General features: G+C 40.9%; 1 protein-coding gene across 1 annotated transcript in view; it reads left to right on the top strand.

The window, feature by feature from the left end:
* The first annotated feature begins 444 nt into the window (after positions 1-444).
* The window catches only part of LOC118106543 (neuronal acetylcholine receptor subunit alpha-7), a 16,925-nt gene continuing 1,271 nt past the window's right edge, over positions 445-16,098 (top strand). The window contains exons 1-9 of the mRNA XM_035155185.2: positions 445-589; positions 3,657-3,796; positions 4,230-4,274; positions 6,062-6,171; positions 7,848-7,927; positions 11,186-11,353; positions 11,442-11,636; positions 14,442-14,528; positions 14,886-14,995. Of these exons, the coding sequence (XP_035011076.1) occupies positions 535-589; positions 3,657-3,796; positions 4,230-4,274; positions 6,062-6,171; positions 7,848-7,927; positions 11,186-11,353; positions 11,442-11,636; positions 14,442-14,528; positions 14,886-14,995 (990 nt within the window). The 5' untranslated portion in view covers positions 445-534. The remainder of the gene's footprint in view (positions 590-3,656; positions 3,797-4,229; positions 4,275-6,061; positions 6,172-7,847; positions 7,928-11,185; positions 11,354-11,441; positions 11,637-14,441; positions 14,529-14,885; positions 14,996-16,098) is intronic.

Here is a 16,098-nt window from a genome sequence, read left to right as displayed (position 1 = left end):
TGACGAACAACTCAGGTTTTTCATCATCATCTCAGAGCCAAAGGAAATTAACATAAATAGAGGACAATCCAGGAAAAAGTATTAAATGTCCCTGCAGAGAGAACAAAGAGAACATCATTCATTAATATGTAGGCTGCAAAAACAGAAAGGGACATAAAAGTCATAAAAAGTATTTGTAGCCAAAATAAACCGAGATACAATTTACATTTTTACATAATATTTTGTTTCTGTGGAGGATTTTTATTTATCGAGTTCATGATCAATGAGAGACAGTTTTTTAATGTTGTCACTCAATGAGACAACAAATCTCACTGTCTGTCAAACAGCAGCCACTCATTACAGGAGGAGTTATTTAATGCACACACACACACACACACACACACACACACACACACACACACACACACACACACACACACACACACACACACACACACACACACACACACACACACACACACACACACACACACACACACTCTGGGTGAACTGAGGAATCTGGGTGCTCTCCTCTCACTCCTCGCTCGGCTCATCATGGAGTTACTACACTTTGCTCTCGTCGTTGCAGTCGCTGCCTGCACAGTGAAAGGTAGGCTCCACACGCACACTGTCATTTCCACACTCACACAACCTGCAGGATCTTCATCAGGGGATGATGCACTTTCTTTTCTTGCGGCTTTTGCTTTTTTCCCCTGCGTTTAATCACCTCTGGATCGATGTGCAACCCCCCCTCACACTGCCTGCTGTGCCAAACACAGAATTTTAGGGGAACATTGTTGTGGTTTGATCACCAGTTTTAACATTTAGGAGAAATATGAACCAACACAAAGTAAATATGAGTACTATCTGTCTATCTATCTATCTATCTATCTATCTATCTATCTATCTATCTATCTATCTATCTATCTATAACAAAATCAACAATCATCACAATTTAAATTTCATCTATATCCTTGCAGCAAAAGTCCAGTATTTATCCATATATAGCATATGCATTGTGTTTTTATGATGTTTTGCTGTTGTGTCTGATATTCAGTCTTTAAACCCAAAATTAAACTGTAAAATAATGTGACATTTATCGTGATAGTTAATTGACTGATGTGACATTTTTTATATCTTGATATAATTTTTGGCGGTATCACCCAAACCTAGTCAAATATAGAAGTTCTGTGCTTGTAAGAATTTGCAACGACTTGGAAGCAGCTTAATGAGCAATCAGAAAGAGAACGAAGTGTATATATCAGCAGGATGATGTTGATCTTAGATCAGGTTTCATTAGACATTCTAATAAGCTTATTAAAGTTCTCAGAGTCAGTGTGATTGACTGAAAATCGAAACGTGTCTCATGCTGTGTCTGCGACTGGACTGTCACAAGGTTCCTCTTGTATTTGAACCTTGATGAGATCCTACCTGACAGGAAAATGGGTAAATGATGGCGTCTTTACAAATCGTGTTAAAACTACTAATGTTAGAGATTCTTTTTTCTTAACATGGAAATGCATTCCTAAATATTTAAAGAGAGCGACTTCTGGGATGTTAAAATTTGCACATTTATCTTTATCTCTAGAGTTCAAAGGTAGCAGAGGTGACTTTGTCCAGTTTATTTTGTAACTAAAAACAGTTAAAATGTTTGAAGATCTCTAAGATGTGTGGAAGCGAGTGGGTTGTGTCAGAAAAGAATAAAAGAACATCATCTGCAAATGAGGAAAACTGATTCTGCGTTGATTATTTTGTTATTGGAGATAGTTTTGGAGATAATCATGATATTTCTTGAACATAACTTGCAACCATATGGACTTGACCCAGAAAAGAATGTGTTCACACAGAGTCAAAGCAGATTCTCATGTGGATGTGATGGGATAAGTTTTAGCAAACAAGTCATCTATAGAGTTTTTTTCCCCACTCGTTAATGTTACACTCTATAAATGTAACAACTCTATAAATGTTACACTCTATAAATGTAAAAATGTAATCGTAGTTTTATTTGTAGCCTGATTACAAAACATTTTAAATCATTGATTTCACATTAGACGTCTTGTTGATGTGGACTCTTATTACTGTTTACATCTGTGGCTGGTTTCTCTGTCATCACCGATCTTCTTGCAGCTTTCACTGACGTTGTGTCTTTTGGAGACTGTCACGCCCAGTTCCTCATTCAAAGACTGAAAAGAAAAAACAAACAAAGATTTCTATGTTTAAAACCAGAGCAACATTGTTCTCCTTGTGCCTTTCACGCTATGTTGCAACACATATTTCTATGTCTGACTTACTTCCCCCTGCTGCCCCCTGTGTTCAGTCTTTATGAATGAAAACGCTGCAAATTCAAAATCTCTATCCTTAAATAGTGATCAGCTCTTAAAACCCTGCAGACGTGCTGGGTCTCATCAGTTTTATTCAAATCTCCTCTGAATTCTGAATATTTTAATTGAGGCAGTTATTGTAATGGTAGCCACTCAGGCTCCTCAGGCTGCACTTACTCACTGGCACTTGTTAATTTAGGCTTCACCGAGAGTGAAGTACGGAGAGAGGCAGATGGAGAGAAGTCCTGTACTTAAAGCCACTGTCCATCTTTCTGACATCATTAGTGCTGTTAAATTGGATTAAGACGTAGAAAGGCTTTGCTTCTCTCGTTTCTGACTCCCAGCGACTTTGGGGATGTTCCTCGTGTGGTCTGATGGGCAGTAAATCAACTGAGATGTATTACAGAGGCATCTCGGGACACTTACACACATTTTTGTCATCTGGCTGCTGCACTGACGGAAATTTGATTATGGTCGGATTGGGAGGGGGGACGGGGCCACATGGGATTGGGACATGGACAAAAACGTGCTTTCAGCTCATCTTTCAGTCCGTCTTTCATGTAAGAAGCAGATGTAACGGAGAACAGAGGAGCGGGGCGATGCCCACAGACAAGCAGCTCCCTGCCGAATCATCGGGATAATGGGCCTGTCACAGGTGGTCTAGGATAATTGGACCGTGGCCGCATCAGTGAAGTGAAATGCTGCCAAAAAGTGCTCCATAACTCAAGAGGGTGTTAAAATGAGGCTCAGGTCTGATTAGAGATTGTAGAGGACTCTGTATTTGGATGATTGCCTTTTCTGGGCAGCATATGTTTTATCACTTTGTTAGAATAGGCCATAATTTAAGTTTATATATATATTTATGTATGTATTATTTAATTCTTTTAGATTCTTTTAAAAATAATATTTAATATGAGCGAGTTCTGAGTGCCATAATGAAAAATTAGCCAACTTTGCCTTAAATTTTCTCAGAAACTCTACAGGTTGGCTGCCGGCGAATCACAGGGGCCAACCTACAGAGACAAACAATCACTCACATTCAGTTTAGAGTCTCCAATGAACCGAACCTGAATCTGCATGTCTCTGGACTTTGAGAGGAAGCTGGAGCTCCGAGCTTCCACCCAGGAACCTTCTTGCTGTGAGGCGACAGTTTGAACCCCTGCACCACCAGTCTGCCCCATTTAAGTTCAATTTTATATTTGATAAATGTTTGTTTTTCAGGACGGCTGTGTGAATGGAAGCTTGGCTGTGAAACTAACAACTGAATCCTCATTTGATGTGATCTACAGTGTCAGTCTTTCTCATTTTTTTCTGAAGTGATGATGAAAATATATCCACTGTCTCCGTCGTCTGTAGTTTCTCATCAGGGACCAAACCAGCGACGACTGTACAAAGAGCTGTTGACTTCATACCAGCGACTGGAGAGACCAGTCCACAATGATAGTCACACCCTCACTGTGAGCCTCGGCCTCAGCCTCATGCAGATCATTGATGTGGTGTGTAAATAACAGCTCCTCATACATTTAATCTGTTATCATCAGTTAACATTATCAGCATCTCCTTCCTTTGCATCTAAAACCAACTCTTTCAACTCTTTTTCTAATTGATCCAGGTTTTGCATCTTTTATGAACACAAACATTTGGTAGAATTTTCAAAGCGTAATTGATGCAAAAAGCTTTAGCACGGCTGATAAATAAAACTGGAGACACAGGTGAAGCTGGTTGTTGTAGAAACTCCCGGAGCATCATCATTTATTCTGTTTTACACTTGTTTGACTTGTAGCAGCCATTTCTTTTCATTACTATTGTCCTGAGAGGTGAAGCTAGAGTGTAATATATAATACTGAGTAGCATGATTATGCCTTCATACATTTTTCAATAAAAATATTAAACATATAATATTAATAAATATCATGTTCTTTCTAACAGGATGAGAAGAACCAGATTTTAACCACCAACATTTGGCTTCATCTGGTAAGACCTTTCCCTGCACTTTGTTAAAAAGTCACAGAAAAGATGATTTGCAAAACTATATTTTACTACACTTTTAATGATAAATCCATCTATTTCCTATACGTACTTCACAAGATTCTGAAGTTTACCTGAGCATGTTAAGGGCGAGTGAGCCACACTAATTATTACATTTAGGTCAAGTTTATGAGCTGTAGAATTGTTGGTATTGGTGAATTCAAATCCAATCAGATTTGGCCATCAGCTCAATCAGCCAATCATGTCGCTGTGACAAACTTCAAATCTGTTCTCCTCTCTGTCGCTGTCAGCTGTTATTTTAGTGATTTGCTGTGACCCCCCCTCCACCCCCATCACCTTCAGTCTCCATATCCAGTTTCCTGGTGGAGCCCTTATCTCTCCTCTGGTCCTCAACATTTTCTAGATCCCATCAACCACCACCGGTTTCTATACTCCGGGGGGGGGTTACTATATTATGCACAGCCTCACCATCTTATTTATGTCACATTACTTTCACCTCTTATCGTGCACGGCAATACATTTCGTACGTTTTTCAATTAAAGTCTCTCCTGATTGAATTGTATCCGTCTCCTCATCAAATTCCCAACGAGAGCGATTCAGGATTTTCCCCTAAATGTCAAACTTATCTTTTTAAGGTATTCAATGTGTCCAAAGCTAATATAGTACGTTGAAATGTTTTGTAATGGTCATAAAACTTGTTTATCACGTCAGCTGGTATCCAGCATTTTCATTTTCATCTTCCATCGGAGCAGTCGGCTCCTTTCTCCTCCACGTAGTGAGACCAACATAGATGTTTTATCGCGGCCTGTCTGTCGTGTGACACTGGTTCCCTGCATCAAGGCCGTTTGGTCCGTTTTAAATCACCATGTGGAATCACAGCAGCAAAATAGACTCCAGCATCCTCAGTGGTCTTTCAGCGTCAATCTACAGTTTGTTGGCTCTGTTTTCCTGTGTTAGTATCATGTCTAATGCCTCAGGATAGCATCGGAATTAACAAAATGCAAATGTGGCATTTAGAGAATAATGAAGTGGCCTCAGGTTTGGTTCCAGACATCATGATAGTGCTTTGTTGGAAACAGCTGGGTGGTTGCCTGCATGACAAATGACTGTGTATCTATAAAAGCCTGGTACGCTTGTGTTTCTACCACAGCGGCCTCTCCTGGTGACGTCACTCAGCTCCATTACTGGCTTGATGGGATGTGTAGCATCTAGAATCACTCACAGCAACATTTACAATTTCAGTGCTGAGGATTTTCAACAAGCAGCGTTTTTCAAACCCAGACAAGACAAGAACTGATGCAACCAAAAGGCCTCACACCCAGAAAACTAAATATCTATTGTATGCAGTGCTTTGAAGAATGTACCATTAAACAAATGCATGGCTCAACACAGGAGGACTAAGCTCTTTGTTCAAGACTCAGCACTTTAGCTACATATGAAGGATATGGGACAATCCAGATGTCCCATATCCTTCTTGTGGCCATGACAAAATGGATATGAGCCTAAAGTGATCGTGTCAGTATATTGTAGAAGTGTTTGAGGAGGACTCACTAATGACATGGTGTAATTGTGAAGTAGCTCCAGAGCATCAACACATCACACAAGAGCAGACCCATTCCAAACAGGCAGGTTCAGAACAGACCAGTTCAACCAATTACACCAACTGTCACTGCCACTAAAAACACACCGTTGTTAATTTCCAGCTCGAGACACAGATCTGGGAACAGGTTTGAGGGATGTGTTAAAGCATGTTATGTGTCTGTATCCCACAGTATTGGAATGATGATTACCTCCAGTGGAATCCAGAGGAGTATCCAGGGGTTACCCATGTGAGATTTCCAGAAAATCTCATTTGGAAGCCAGACATTCTGCTCTATAACAGGTAGGCAGTGGGAGCTGAAGCCAGCAGATCTGCCGGCTGCTACACTGTAATTGGATATGCATCGTGTCAGATGTGCACAATATGATTTGGAGGGGGGGGTCTCAGAGGGATGAGGCATTTTTGTATTTTTGTATTCCAGAGTTAAAAGCAAGATTGGAACAATGACTGTGAGACTGCGGCACAACAGACACCACAGATCTGATGTTGTTAGTTTTGGCTCCTCATGCAAGAAACACAACTATACAAACAGATTCATTATCAAGTGGCCTTTACCAGAGATATAAGATCATCTGTGGCTTTTACAATTTGTTTTTATCTGGTGGAATTGGTTCACAGTCGTGTACCAAAAGCCGAGTTTGGAGCGGGCTGTTTGCTTGACCTGCGGTGATGCTGGTCGCAGCTTTCTTTCTGAAACTGTAAAAAGTGACGTGCTGCAAGATTCAGTCCACAGAAGCCTGAAGCTGCACCCCCGCCGCTGCACAAACAGCCGTTCACCTGTTGATTCAAAGTTCAGTGGAGCTCGACTCAGAACTCACAACCGGAACTGGAGAATGAGTTGTCGTTGCTGTTGTTGAGATCGACACTGGCTCCTCGGTTGATGAATCCCAGCCGCTACTACAGAGTCAAAGTTTATTAATATTGAATGTATCACATCGAATATCAAATCGCTCTCGAAATATTCAAGTCGACAAAATATCAGAACTTTTTCTAGATTTCTTTAGTCCCATTTAAAGGAAAATAGACTTTTTGGGTCCAATATTGAGGCTGCTACATTTGTTATGTTTTCATCACAGCTCATTGCTGACCACCAGGAGTTGAGGCTCTGTGGTGTGAATTTCCTCTTTTCGCTCTTTGGTGTCAATTTTGTGAATGAAATTGATCCACAAATGAGACAAGAGAAGACAAGATGAAACTTTATTGATCTGGAAGGAAATTCGTTCCTTCCAGATCAATAAAGTGGGGATTTTAATGGGCATTGATTTAGCTAACGATGATCAAATCTCTGGATCCAATCAGAACACAAACGAGGACAGGCAGAAAGAGCAGGAGAACCAAGATGGAACAGAAGAACTGTCCATATCCCTCACAAGTTCTGTTCTGTTCGTCAAGAAATAAATCATTTAGACAAAAATGTGTCAGGAAGATGGAAGAAAGAGCATTTTCTGATGTGTCCCTCCTGGTCAATGCCAAAGAGATCACCATTAATCAATCTGCAAATGAAAGATGTGAACCAATCACATTAGAGGGACTCTGCCCTCCATCAGCTAATGAAGGGGAAAGCATTGTACTGCATTCGTCTCTGCCCCGTGGTTTGAAACTCTTTGAATCAGTTGCCGCTGCAAGTTAAGTTTGTCAAGCAACTCCAGCTCACCCCTGCCTCCACCTCTGGGGAGTTCATTCAGAGGGAGTGGGTGGCAGGGGAGAACGAGGGTAACCACCGAGTAACCGTCCCCAGGGAAACGCTGCATCCGCCGTGACTCCTCTCGTGCTCTGAACCTGCTGCAATAAATTACAGTTGGAGAAATATTTGTTTGTTGCATCCTCATAATTTATAGCTCTTCTCGAAAAAGGTCTGTATCTGTGTATGAATTTATTATGGTGTTTTCCACCAAAGCTGAACTCGGGTTGAACAATAACCCAGTAGACAGTGATGGAGTTCTCTGTTAAACCCACAGTGCAGATGAAAGGTTCGATGCTACGTTCCACACCAACATCTTGGTCAACTCCTCGGGTGGCTGCTCTTACATACCTCCAGGTGAGAATCACAATCTCACTCAGCACTCACAAAAATCACATTGGAAGTATTTGATGTTGGATCATTGCTTCATTCCTCAGATATTTTAACACATGGAGATATTTTAAACAGCAGCAGAAGCTGAGCAACTGAGATAAATAACTTATAAGCAGAATCTAAATTTAAAAAATGACAAGCTACACAACTAAACCTTTATTTTATTTCCAGCACCTAAAAGAAAATATGGGAATATGATATATGATGGGAGGTAAAACAGGGGTTTCCAAACATTTCAGCCCCCGGCCCCCAAAAGTAACCATGCCAGACACATGCAACCAGCATTATTTTTATTTGAGTTATAGTTCATGTTGCAATGTTTCCTGTGTTGCTGTATACTGACCTGCTGCAGCTGAAGCCGCCACTAATCTGTCATCATCACCTCTGCAGTCGCATGGAGACAAAGAAAACCACAGAGTTATTTAAAATGGGACTAGTGTACGGCTGGTTTCTCTTTGTCTTAGAGGAATAAACTTACATAAAATGACTTTAGGTCTGTGGGAGAAGAAAGAGCACGGAGACTGTTTGTTCTTTCTCACTTTCCAGCTTCAGAACCTCAGACAACTGACCACTGACCATTTAAAAAATGAAGGAAAACTGATTTATTGTTTACTGAAGTATTGTTGTCGCTTTTAACAATTATGGCTAAAATATTATATAAATAGTATTTGATAGAAATCCTCTTTGACTCTCCTTCTATGTCTCATGACCCCTCAGAGGTGTGGTACATACAGTAAAAGTTAGATGGTGAATCTGGCTGGAATTAAATTGGACCATTTGTTTTAAATGTAAATTAAATATCCTGTGTCCTGTGTAAGAAAAAAGCTGAAACCCGAGGAAAGAATTATATATTTTTATTTTGATTTGTTTTATATTTAATGTGGGCATCCTCTGTTGTTTTTGCATCTAACTGATTACCATTAGTTGTCCACATTGATTCCTTACAGCCAGTGGAATGTGCATATGTTTTTAAGATCAGCACAGAAAGCCCAATAGACACACAAAGTGAGAGCACTTCCCAGAGTGGTCTGAGACTTTCGGCCTCCAGTGTAAAGTGCTAATGGGTAAAACAGGTGATGGGGAACGAATCTGAAATGTCAGGAGACTCAGTGCGAGTCCAAAGTTCACAGATGTTGTTACACAAGATATAAACAGAACTGTTGTTGCTGTAACAAATGTCATTGACCTGACATTGGAAAAAACTCTAAAACAGACAGAAATCTGTTTTATTGTTTCAAGAAATAAAACAGTTTTCAAACATTGCCTGTTAAACTATGTAGTATAGGATTTAGGGATCTTGTTGTGTTTTATTTGGCTTCGAATGAGCCTTTAATCTACATTGAGTGGGTTCTCTTCCACAGCGACCACCATGTTGCAGTGCCCTGTTTCTACAGTAGCCCAGAAAGGACAAACTAAATATTGGCTCTGCACCCCCCCCCCACTGAACTATTCTGTAAATGAACTGTCCCGTGCTGTGTCATGTTTGTTGTTTGTACGACTGAATATCAAAGACGATGATTCTCAGTCGATGCATTCTGACACAAAGAAATGTGCAGAGTCTATATAGCTTTTTAAAATCTGAGAGCAACGTGTGAGACTTAACTCACAAGTCACTGGAGACCTGTGAACATCTGGAAAGTATTAAGCCTCTCGCGAGAAAGAGAATTTAACCTTTCTGAGGCCTGACATCATCTTTCACAGGAAACAACATGTCAGTCGTGTTATGTGTTCTTTGAGGGGGCCTCCAGCTGTGGAACGTGTGAAACATAACTGAGAAGAGAGTTTACAATAGTTTACAGCAAAATCACAATAACAACCTCCCCTTCTTTTGTTTTAAAAGAAAAAAAAACTAAGACGAGTATATCTTGAATTATATCAAAGTAACATGACCACACACAGAGAAACTTGTCCATTCCACGTCCCAACCTTGACATCTATGAACCAAACTGGATTTTAAATAATCATCTGACTGTATATAAAGTTGACAAGACAAGACAATACGTCTCTGCTTCCTGAAGCCAAAATATTCCCATCGGGGGTGGAGCTGTGGTAGCAAGGTCCTGCCCAAATACACGCTTGAGTCAGTCTCAGCTGTCAATCATGATGTTTCACCACGTTTGCATAATTTAAATAACTGATTAAAAACAAACTTAATGAGAAAAATGAGCACTTGAACAGTATAAGAACTATTTAAACTGAGTGTATATCAGTTAAATGTCGAATTGCTGTTGTGACCTCTCAGTGTTTTCAAATGGTCTCGCTCCAGTTTAATGTCAAATGTTCCAAACCCACGGATCCATCACTGTCACAGGGGCTTTGAGCTGTGAAGCACTTTCCCTGATCAAGCCCCCACTGACACACGTGGGCCAGATCTCTGCGGTCAATGAGAGATCAATGACATTTTCTCCCCGAAACCATCAGTTCTTTTGTATGTACACGTGCGCACACGTACACGCACATCAATGCATTGACACTGAGGGCTCTCCTGCCAGAGCTGGTGATTGCTGCTCTGCCTGGCAGGCTCCTATCCCCCTGTTATTCCCTGACCACACAGAAGCCTGCTACACCTCAGCATCTGAATCAATACCAGCGTAAATAGCTCCATCACTGAAGTTCTCCTGCATCGATCGCCTCTGCCTCCAGCAAATTGCCTCGCAACTTTGTTCCAAACGAGCCCTTTATTAAATGCCATATTGGATCAAAACAGCGATTCGCCACTGGTACTGCATTAAATGAATACAATCACTATGCAGATATGAGCTCCCCCTTTACATTTGTCTTTTTCATTGAGGTTCATTGCAGTAAACTGGAGTCATTCTATTTGTCCGCTCCCCATTCATCCCTGCTGAAGTTTATAATCACTGAGACAGAGCAGAAACCTTGGTTACTGCCAAGGTCTCATATCTTTCTGACATACGGAGGCAAATTAGTTTGTTGTCGGCCTCTGCTGAAGGATTACTGCCACTTTCATCTAATTGTCATTGGATTTTTTTTTCTCACTCTCGTTAGGATGGATGACACTTGAACTCCCAAATCGTCCCTGAGTAAAACCTCCTCTCAAGCAACCGTCATTTCTTTTTTCAATCTCCCACTGGTTTACCACTGTGTGTTTGTAGACACTCTTGAGAATCTCATTACGTCCACGTGTCCTTCTCTTCAGTAGACACATGAAGCACAGTGCACGTCAAAGCCTGATCTTGTCACGTTTCGAACCCACAACAGGGATCTTCAAGAGCACCTGCTACATCGACGTGCGCTGGTTCCCTTTTGACGTGCAGAAATGTGAACTGAAGTTCGGCTCCTGGACGCACGGGGGCTGGTCGCTGGACTTGAAGATGGTGGAGCCAGATATCACCGCCTACACCGCCAACGGAGAGTGGGATCTCGTTGGTAAGAGGGACCGGGGGCCTGTAAAGTGCAGAGAATGGTTTTCACTGCAGTTCCGCTGTAGTAGATTGTGTTTTGTTTGACCTCACAGAGGTTACAGGACAGAAGAACAAACGTATCTACGACTGCTGTGTGGAGCCGTACTACGACGTCACCTTCACCCTGGTGATGCGGAGACGGACCCTCTACTACGGCCTCAATCTGCTCATCCCCTGTGTCCTGATCTCCACTCTGGCTCTGCTCGTCTTCCTCCTGCCTGCTGACTCTGGAGAGAAGATCTCACTGGGTCAGAGGAATACACCCACACACACACTCTCACACACACACACACACTGTTTACACACACACTCTCACACACACACACTCTTTTATTTTTGGCAACAATACTGAAATACTGACCATGTCGTTAGTTGCAGCACAGAAATCTGAAAATATTTATTCCCTGAGGGTTTTTGAAAATTCATTAAATCAACTTTTCTTTTCATTAATTACTGCTTTAGTTCAAATAAAATCTATAGTGCATGTGTCAGATTGGTAATTTTGTAATATAGTTAAATTGTCAGTAATAGTATTAAATACGTGTGATTATGTGTTGGGTTGCCTTCAATTTTAAGGTTGGTTTATATCTTTGCTCCAACATATGTGTAAAATATAAACTAATATTACTAATAAACTAATAATAATTTAAAATACTTTGCTCCAGAACACTCAGAGAACAGTTTACGTGCAACATAAGTTGGAAAACAAACAAATCTGGACGACCCTTGTCAGGTACTTTATGTGATCTGCCTCTTGAGCTGCAACAAAACACAGTGAATAAAAGTCTCATCTTCACCAAACGGCCTCTGTGCACCTCACCGACCTGAAATGCACTTGTCAGTCGATATTTCATGCTGCCTTTGCTCTGGTCGGTGGAATAGTGCTCGGTCGAAGCCAGTTATTCAGCTCAGATCCTGACGGGTCTTAGGACGGATGCTGCTGCACATCATCTTAGACACTTTTGAATCATTTCTGGATGTTGGCTCTTCTTCTTTTGTTGACGTATATATTTACTTCCCTCTGTTCTCTCTCAGTCGTTTCCAAAATATTTCACGCTACTGTAACTGTGAAAAATGACAAGACCATTGAAATGTCATCATTTTCCGAGCATAACTTAGGTGCCACACTGAGGTGACTGTGATCTGTATGTGGTAACTGTGTCCTGTTAAAGAAAATGTACACTGTGTGTGGGGATGGATGGATGGAAAGGTTTCCCTTTTGCAAATCATCGGAGGCATTAGAGTCACAGCTGGACTCCTCCATTAAACACTGCGCCAGAGCCAGATGTGTTGGCGTGTTTGCATGTGTGCATGTGTGCATTCCATGGGAACTGGAACTGGACATGTGGAGTATGCTCATGCAAAGACTGTTATGAAAACCTTACTGCTCCTCATCAGATGTTTTGAAATGGTTCTATACTGTAGTTCATAGCAAACATAAGCCGTGTGTGTGTGTGTGTTCACAGATGTACAGTATATGAAGTCACTACATCAGACCAGTCGCTCGTTCACGACTTTATTCCAGAACGGTGAACCCTCGTTGAGAAATGCATTTAATTTGAATAAAACTCAGCGGTCCAGAGAATTATGATTTGTAAAATGCACAAATGGATCAACTTTGTGTGTGAAGCTTTAGTCTCATCTCTGCACTTTGGATCCATTTACACAGCATGTCTGCCTTCATCAGCGAAATCAAAATAACACACAATTAACTGCACGTCAACACAAAAATAATTCACCTGCATTATGTCTTATCAAGTGTAATTAAGGCGTTTATGTCTATTTTAATATGAGTGTCGGAAAAGTTGTTTGTAATATGAGATTCATCATATTTCACAGAAGTTCAATAATGTGTTTAAAGGATCCATTAGAAATCACAAAGAAAAAATAAATTTGTCCCATATGGTATCTCATAGCAATAATGACGATATATATATATAAATAACCTTTATCTATGTAGCACTTTACTTAACAATGATTCAAAGTAAAATGAAAATCCGACAAAGGAACATGAGCAGACGAAAACCGAAAAAGATCAAATAATGAGTTAAGTAGGATTAGTTGGTGTAAATAAGAGCCAATGTCAAACATTTGAAAAGCACGAAGCAGCGGCAGCAGAAGCAATCAGGACAAACGGCCTTTAAGTGTTTACAGTCGTCAAGTCTCCATCAACAAGCATGTGCCTCTTAATCCTGCTGAGAAGTTTAGTAGAACAGGAAGAGGCGGCGGCTTAACGATGTCAACTCATCAGTTAAAACTCTCCAGTTGATCCAACCACAGTGTTTTTCTCACTCGTGTTTTAAAGTCCCCTCTTTCTCTGGTGAGGTGACGTGATCAGCTGTAACAGCTCCGCACTTCTGGTTTCGGGGATTCTCCTTCACACTTTGTTCCGGTGGAGAATCCGGGTGTGGGAGAGAAGCGTAACATCTGAAACAAGCCGGAATTAACATGAGAATATAAAGCATCGCAAATGCCTTGAATAAATAGGACTTCATGTAAAATACGAACATAATGTGAACGACAGAATAAAGAGTCTAAAAACTTAATTTATTACAGAGTATTTTTTAAATAATGAAACTGTATCTCTTAATTATAAAATCCAACTTCTGCAGGTCCCAAAAAATCATAATTGTGTGACTCGAACATGTCTTCTTCTATGTCCTCGGATAAACTACAACAGTGTCCCACAACCTGGGGCCTGCGGGTCAAACCTGGCCCAGCTGCAACATCTGTCCTGCCAGATGTCAAAACCAGCCCACCAGCAATTACGCCTGTCCCGCCAGATCATTTCGATCATTTGATTATTTTTATTTCACCGTATCGGACTGAGACACAGACATTGACGGCAGTAGTGAGCGCTAATGTCTGTCTTGGCGGCAACTTGCACAGATTCACTCCCTGTCTGGCAACTTGTAAAAGCACAAAGTTCGTTTGGTTGCTGCCAGGTTTTATACCGAGTAGAATTACAGAGCTTTTACCTTGAAAAGTTGAATGTAGAACGATTGGGTGAAGTTGAGCTGAAGCCCTAACTGAGATGTGCTTTCCCTCCCCAGGCATCACAGTGCTGCTCTCCCTGACTGTCTTCATGCTGCTGGTTGCAGAGATTATGCCTCCCACATCCGACTCAGTGCCTTTAATAGGTAAGCCAGGCTCAAGTTGAACGCAGTCGCTATGGGTGTCATCTGCTATCAATGGGGGGGGACACGGCTGAGAAATTGAATAGTCCTTTTTCATCAGGAGTTGTCATATCACAGTGTAATTAGGTTTAAGCAGCTCTAGACTACTTTTTATTTAGTGATTGGAGTCACCATATTTCAAACAGTTGCATTTCTCTGACAAACATAAAGGGAGTCGCTCGTTTGAGGCAAGAAGACAGATTTACTCTCTCGGGCTGTGAGCTTGGCTTTTTCCTTTTTAACCCGTTTGTTTTCTCAACATGACTTTTACTGCATGATGCAAATGTTGCCTCGCTTCTCCTCTGTTTCCTCTGCACCCAGCTCAGTACTTTGCCACGACCATTGTCATCGTCGGCGTCTCAGTCATCGCTACAGTTCTGGTTTTACAGTTTCATCACCACGACCCCAATGGAAGCAAGATGCCCAAATGGGTGAGTTTTCGTGTCATGTTACACGCTCAGTGAAACTCTGTGATCTCATTAACAGCACTTAAGTCATGTGCTTCTCAGACACAACCCAGAACTGTGGAGTGCATTATGACTATTATGATAAATTCAGAACATTTGCTTTTGATTATGACACTTTTTACATTGTTATATTTCCTCTGATCTCCTACAGTTTCCAAAACGCTGTTCAGGCAATGCACTACGTTTTGACGCACACAAGCACAAACATCAACCTGCACTGTTTCTATGAGTTTTATTGCTGTTCTTTCACAATTAAATTAAATGTCATTGATCTTATCTGAGTTTTTGCTTTGCAGCGATATAAAACTAATTAGCTACATAAGAAGGAATCAGCGCTGCGGTCACCTACTTAACAAGGGGCGACTCTGTCTCCTACAGCCGGTGTATATTAATAATCCACAATATCAAAGTAAACACACGTTCCTTTAAAACAATTCATTTTTATTGTTCATTACATTACAATCTACCAGGAAGAGTCTGGCTTGTGTGTTTTATAAACATCACTGACACAGTGATGTCTTCAAATATAATGAAAAGCTTCAGAGTCAAAGAATACGACAATTCAGAGTGAAGTTTAATACAAATACTTTCTGCAGCGACATGGTTTTACTTTTACTACTTGAACTTTATAATTTAAACTGTTCAATTTGTGAAACAAGAAATAATTAATACCTGATAACCAATCAGAGACCGTTATTTTCTGCAGGTCCTTTCTACGGTGGCAGCCATGTTTTTTTTACAGTAGCCCAGACTGAAATAAAACTAAACACCTTTTGAGTTTTTATTACAACTGAAGGTTTCCACAGGTTCTCCTTCATGTTTGGAAGGGGAGGGGGAGGTGAGAGGTATTCAGCTGCAACATGCAACTTCACCACTAGATGTCCCTAAATCTTACACACTAAACCTTTAATGACAAAGAACTCGTCCACCATCCAGGCATCCACTACCTTGCCCACAATAAAACACTGGAACAGCTTCCTGGATCCTGTGTTTAAATGTGCAACACCACCACAAACAAAACAGATTTTTCAGTCAATTTTGTACCCTACCTAACAAGTAGATCACCT

Source organism: Hippoglossus stenolepis, chromosome 1 (assembly GCF_022539355.2).
Source record: "Hippoglossus stenolepis isolate QCI-W04-F060 chromosome 1, HSTE1.2, whole genome shotgun sequence".
Lineage (NCBI taxonomy): Eukaryota > Metazoa > Chordata > Actinopteri > Pleuronectiformes > Pleuronectidae > Hippoglossus > Hippoglossus stenolepis.
The sequence above is the reverse complement of the archived record's forward strand: the minus strand, read 5'-3'. Positions and strand labels throughout refer to the sequence as shown.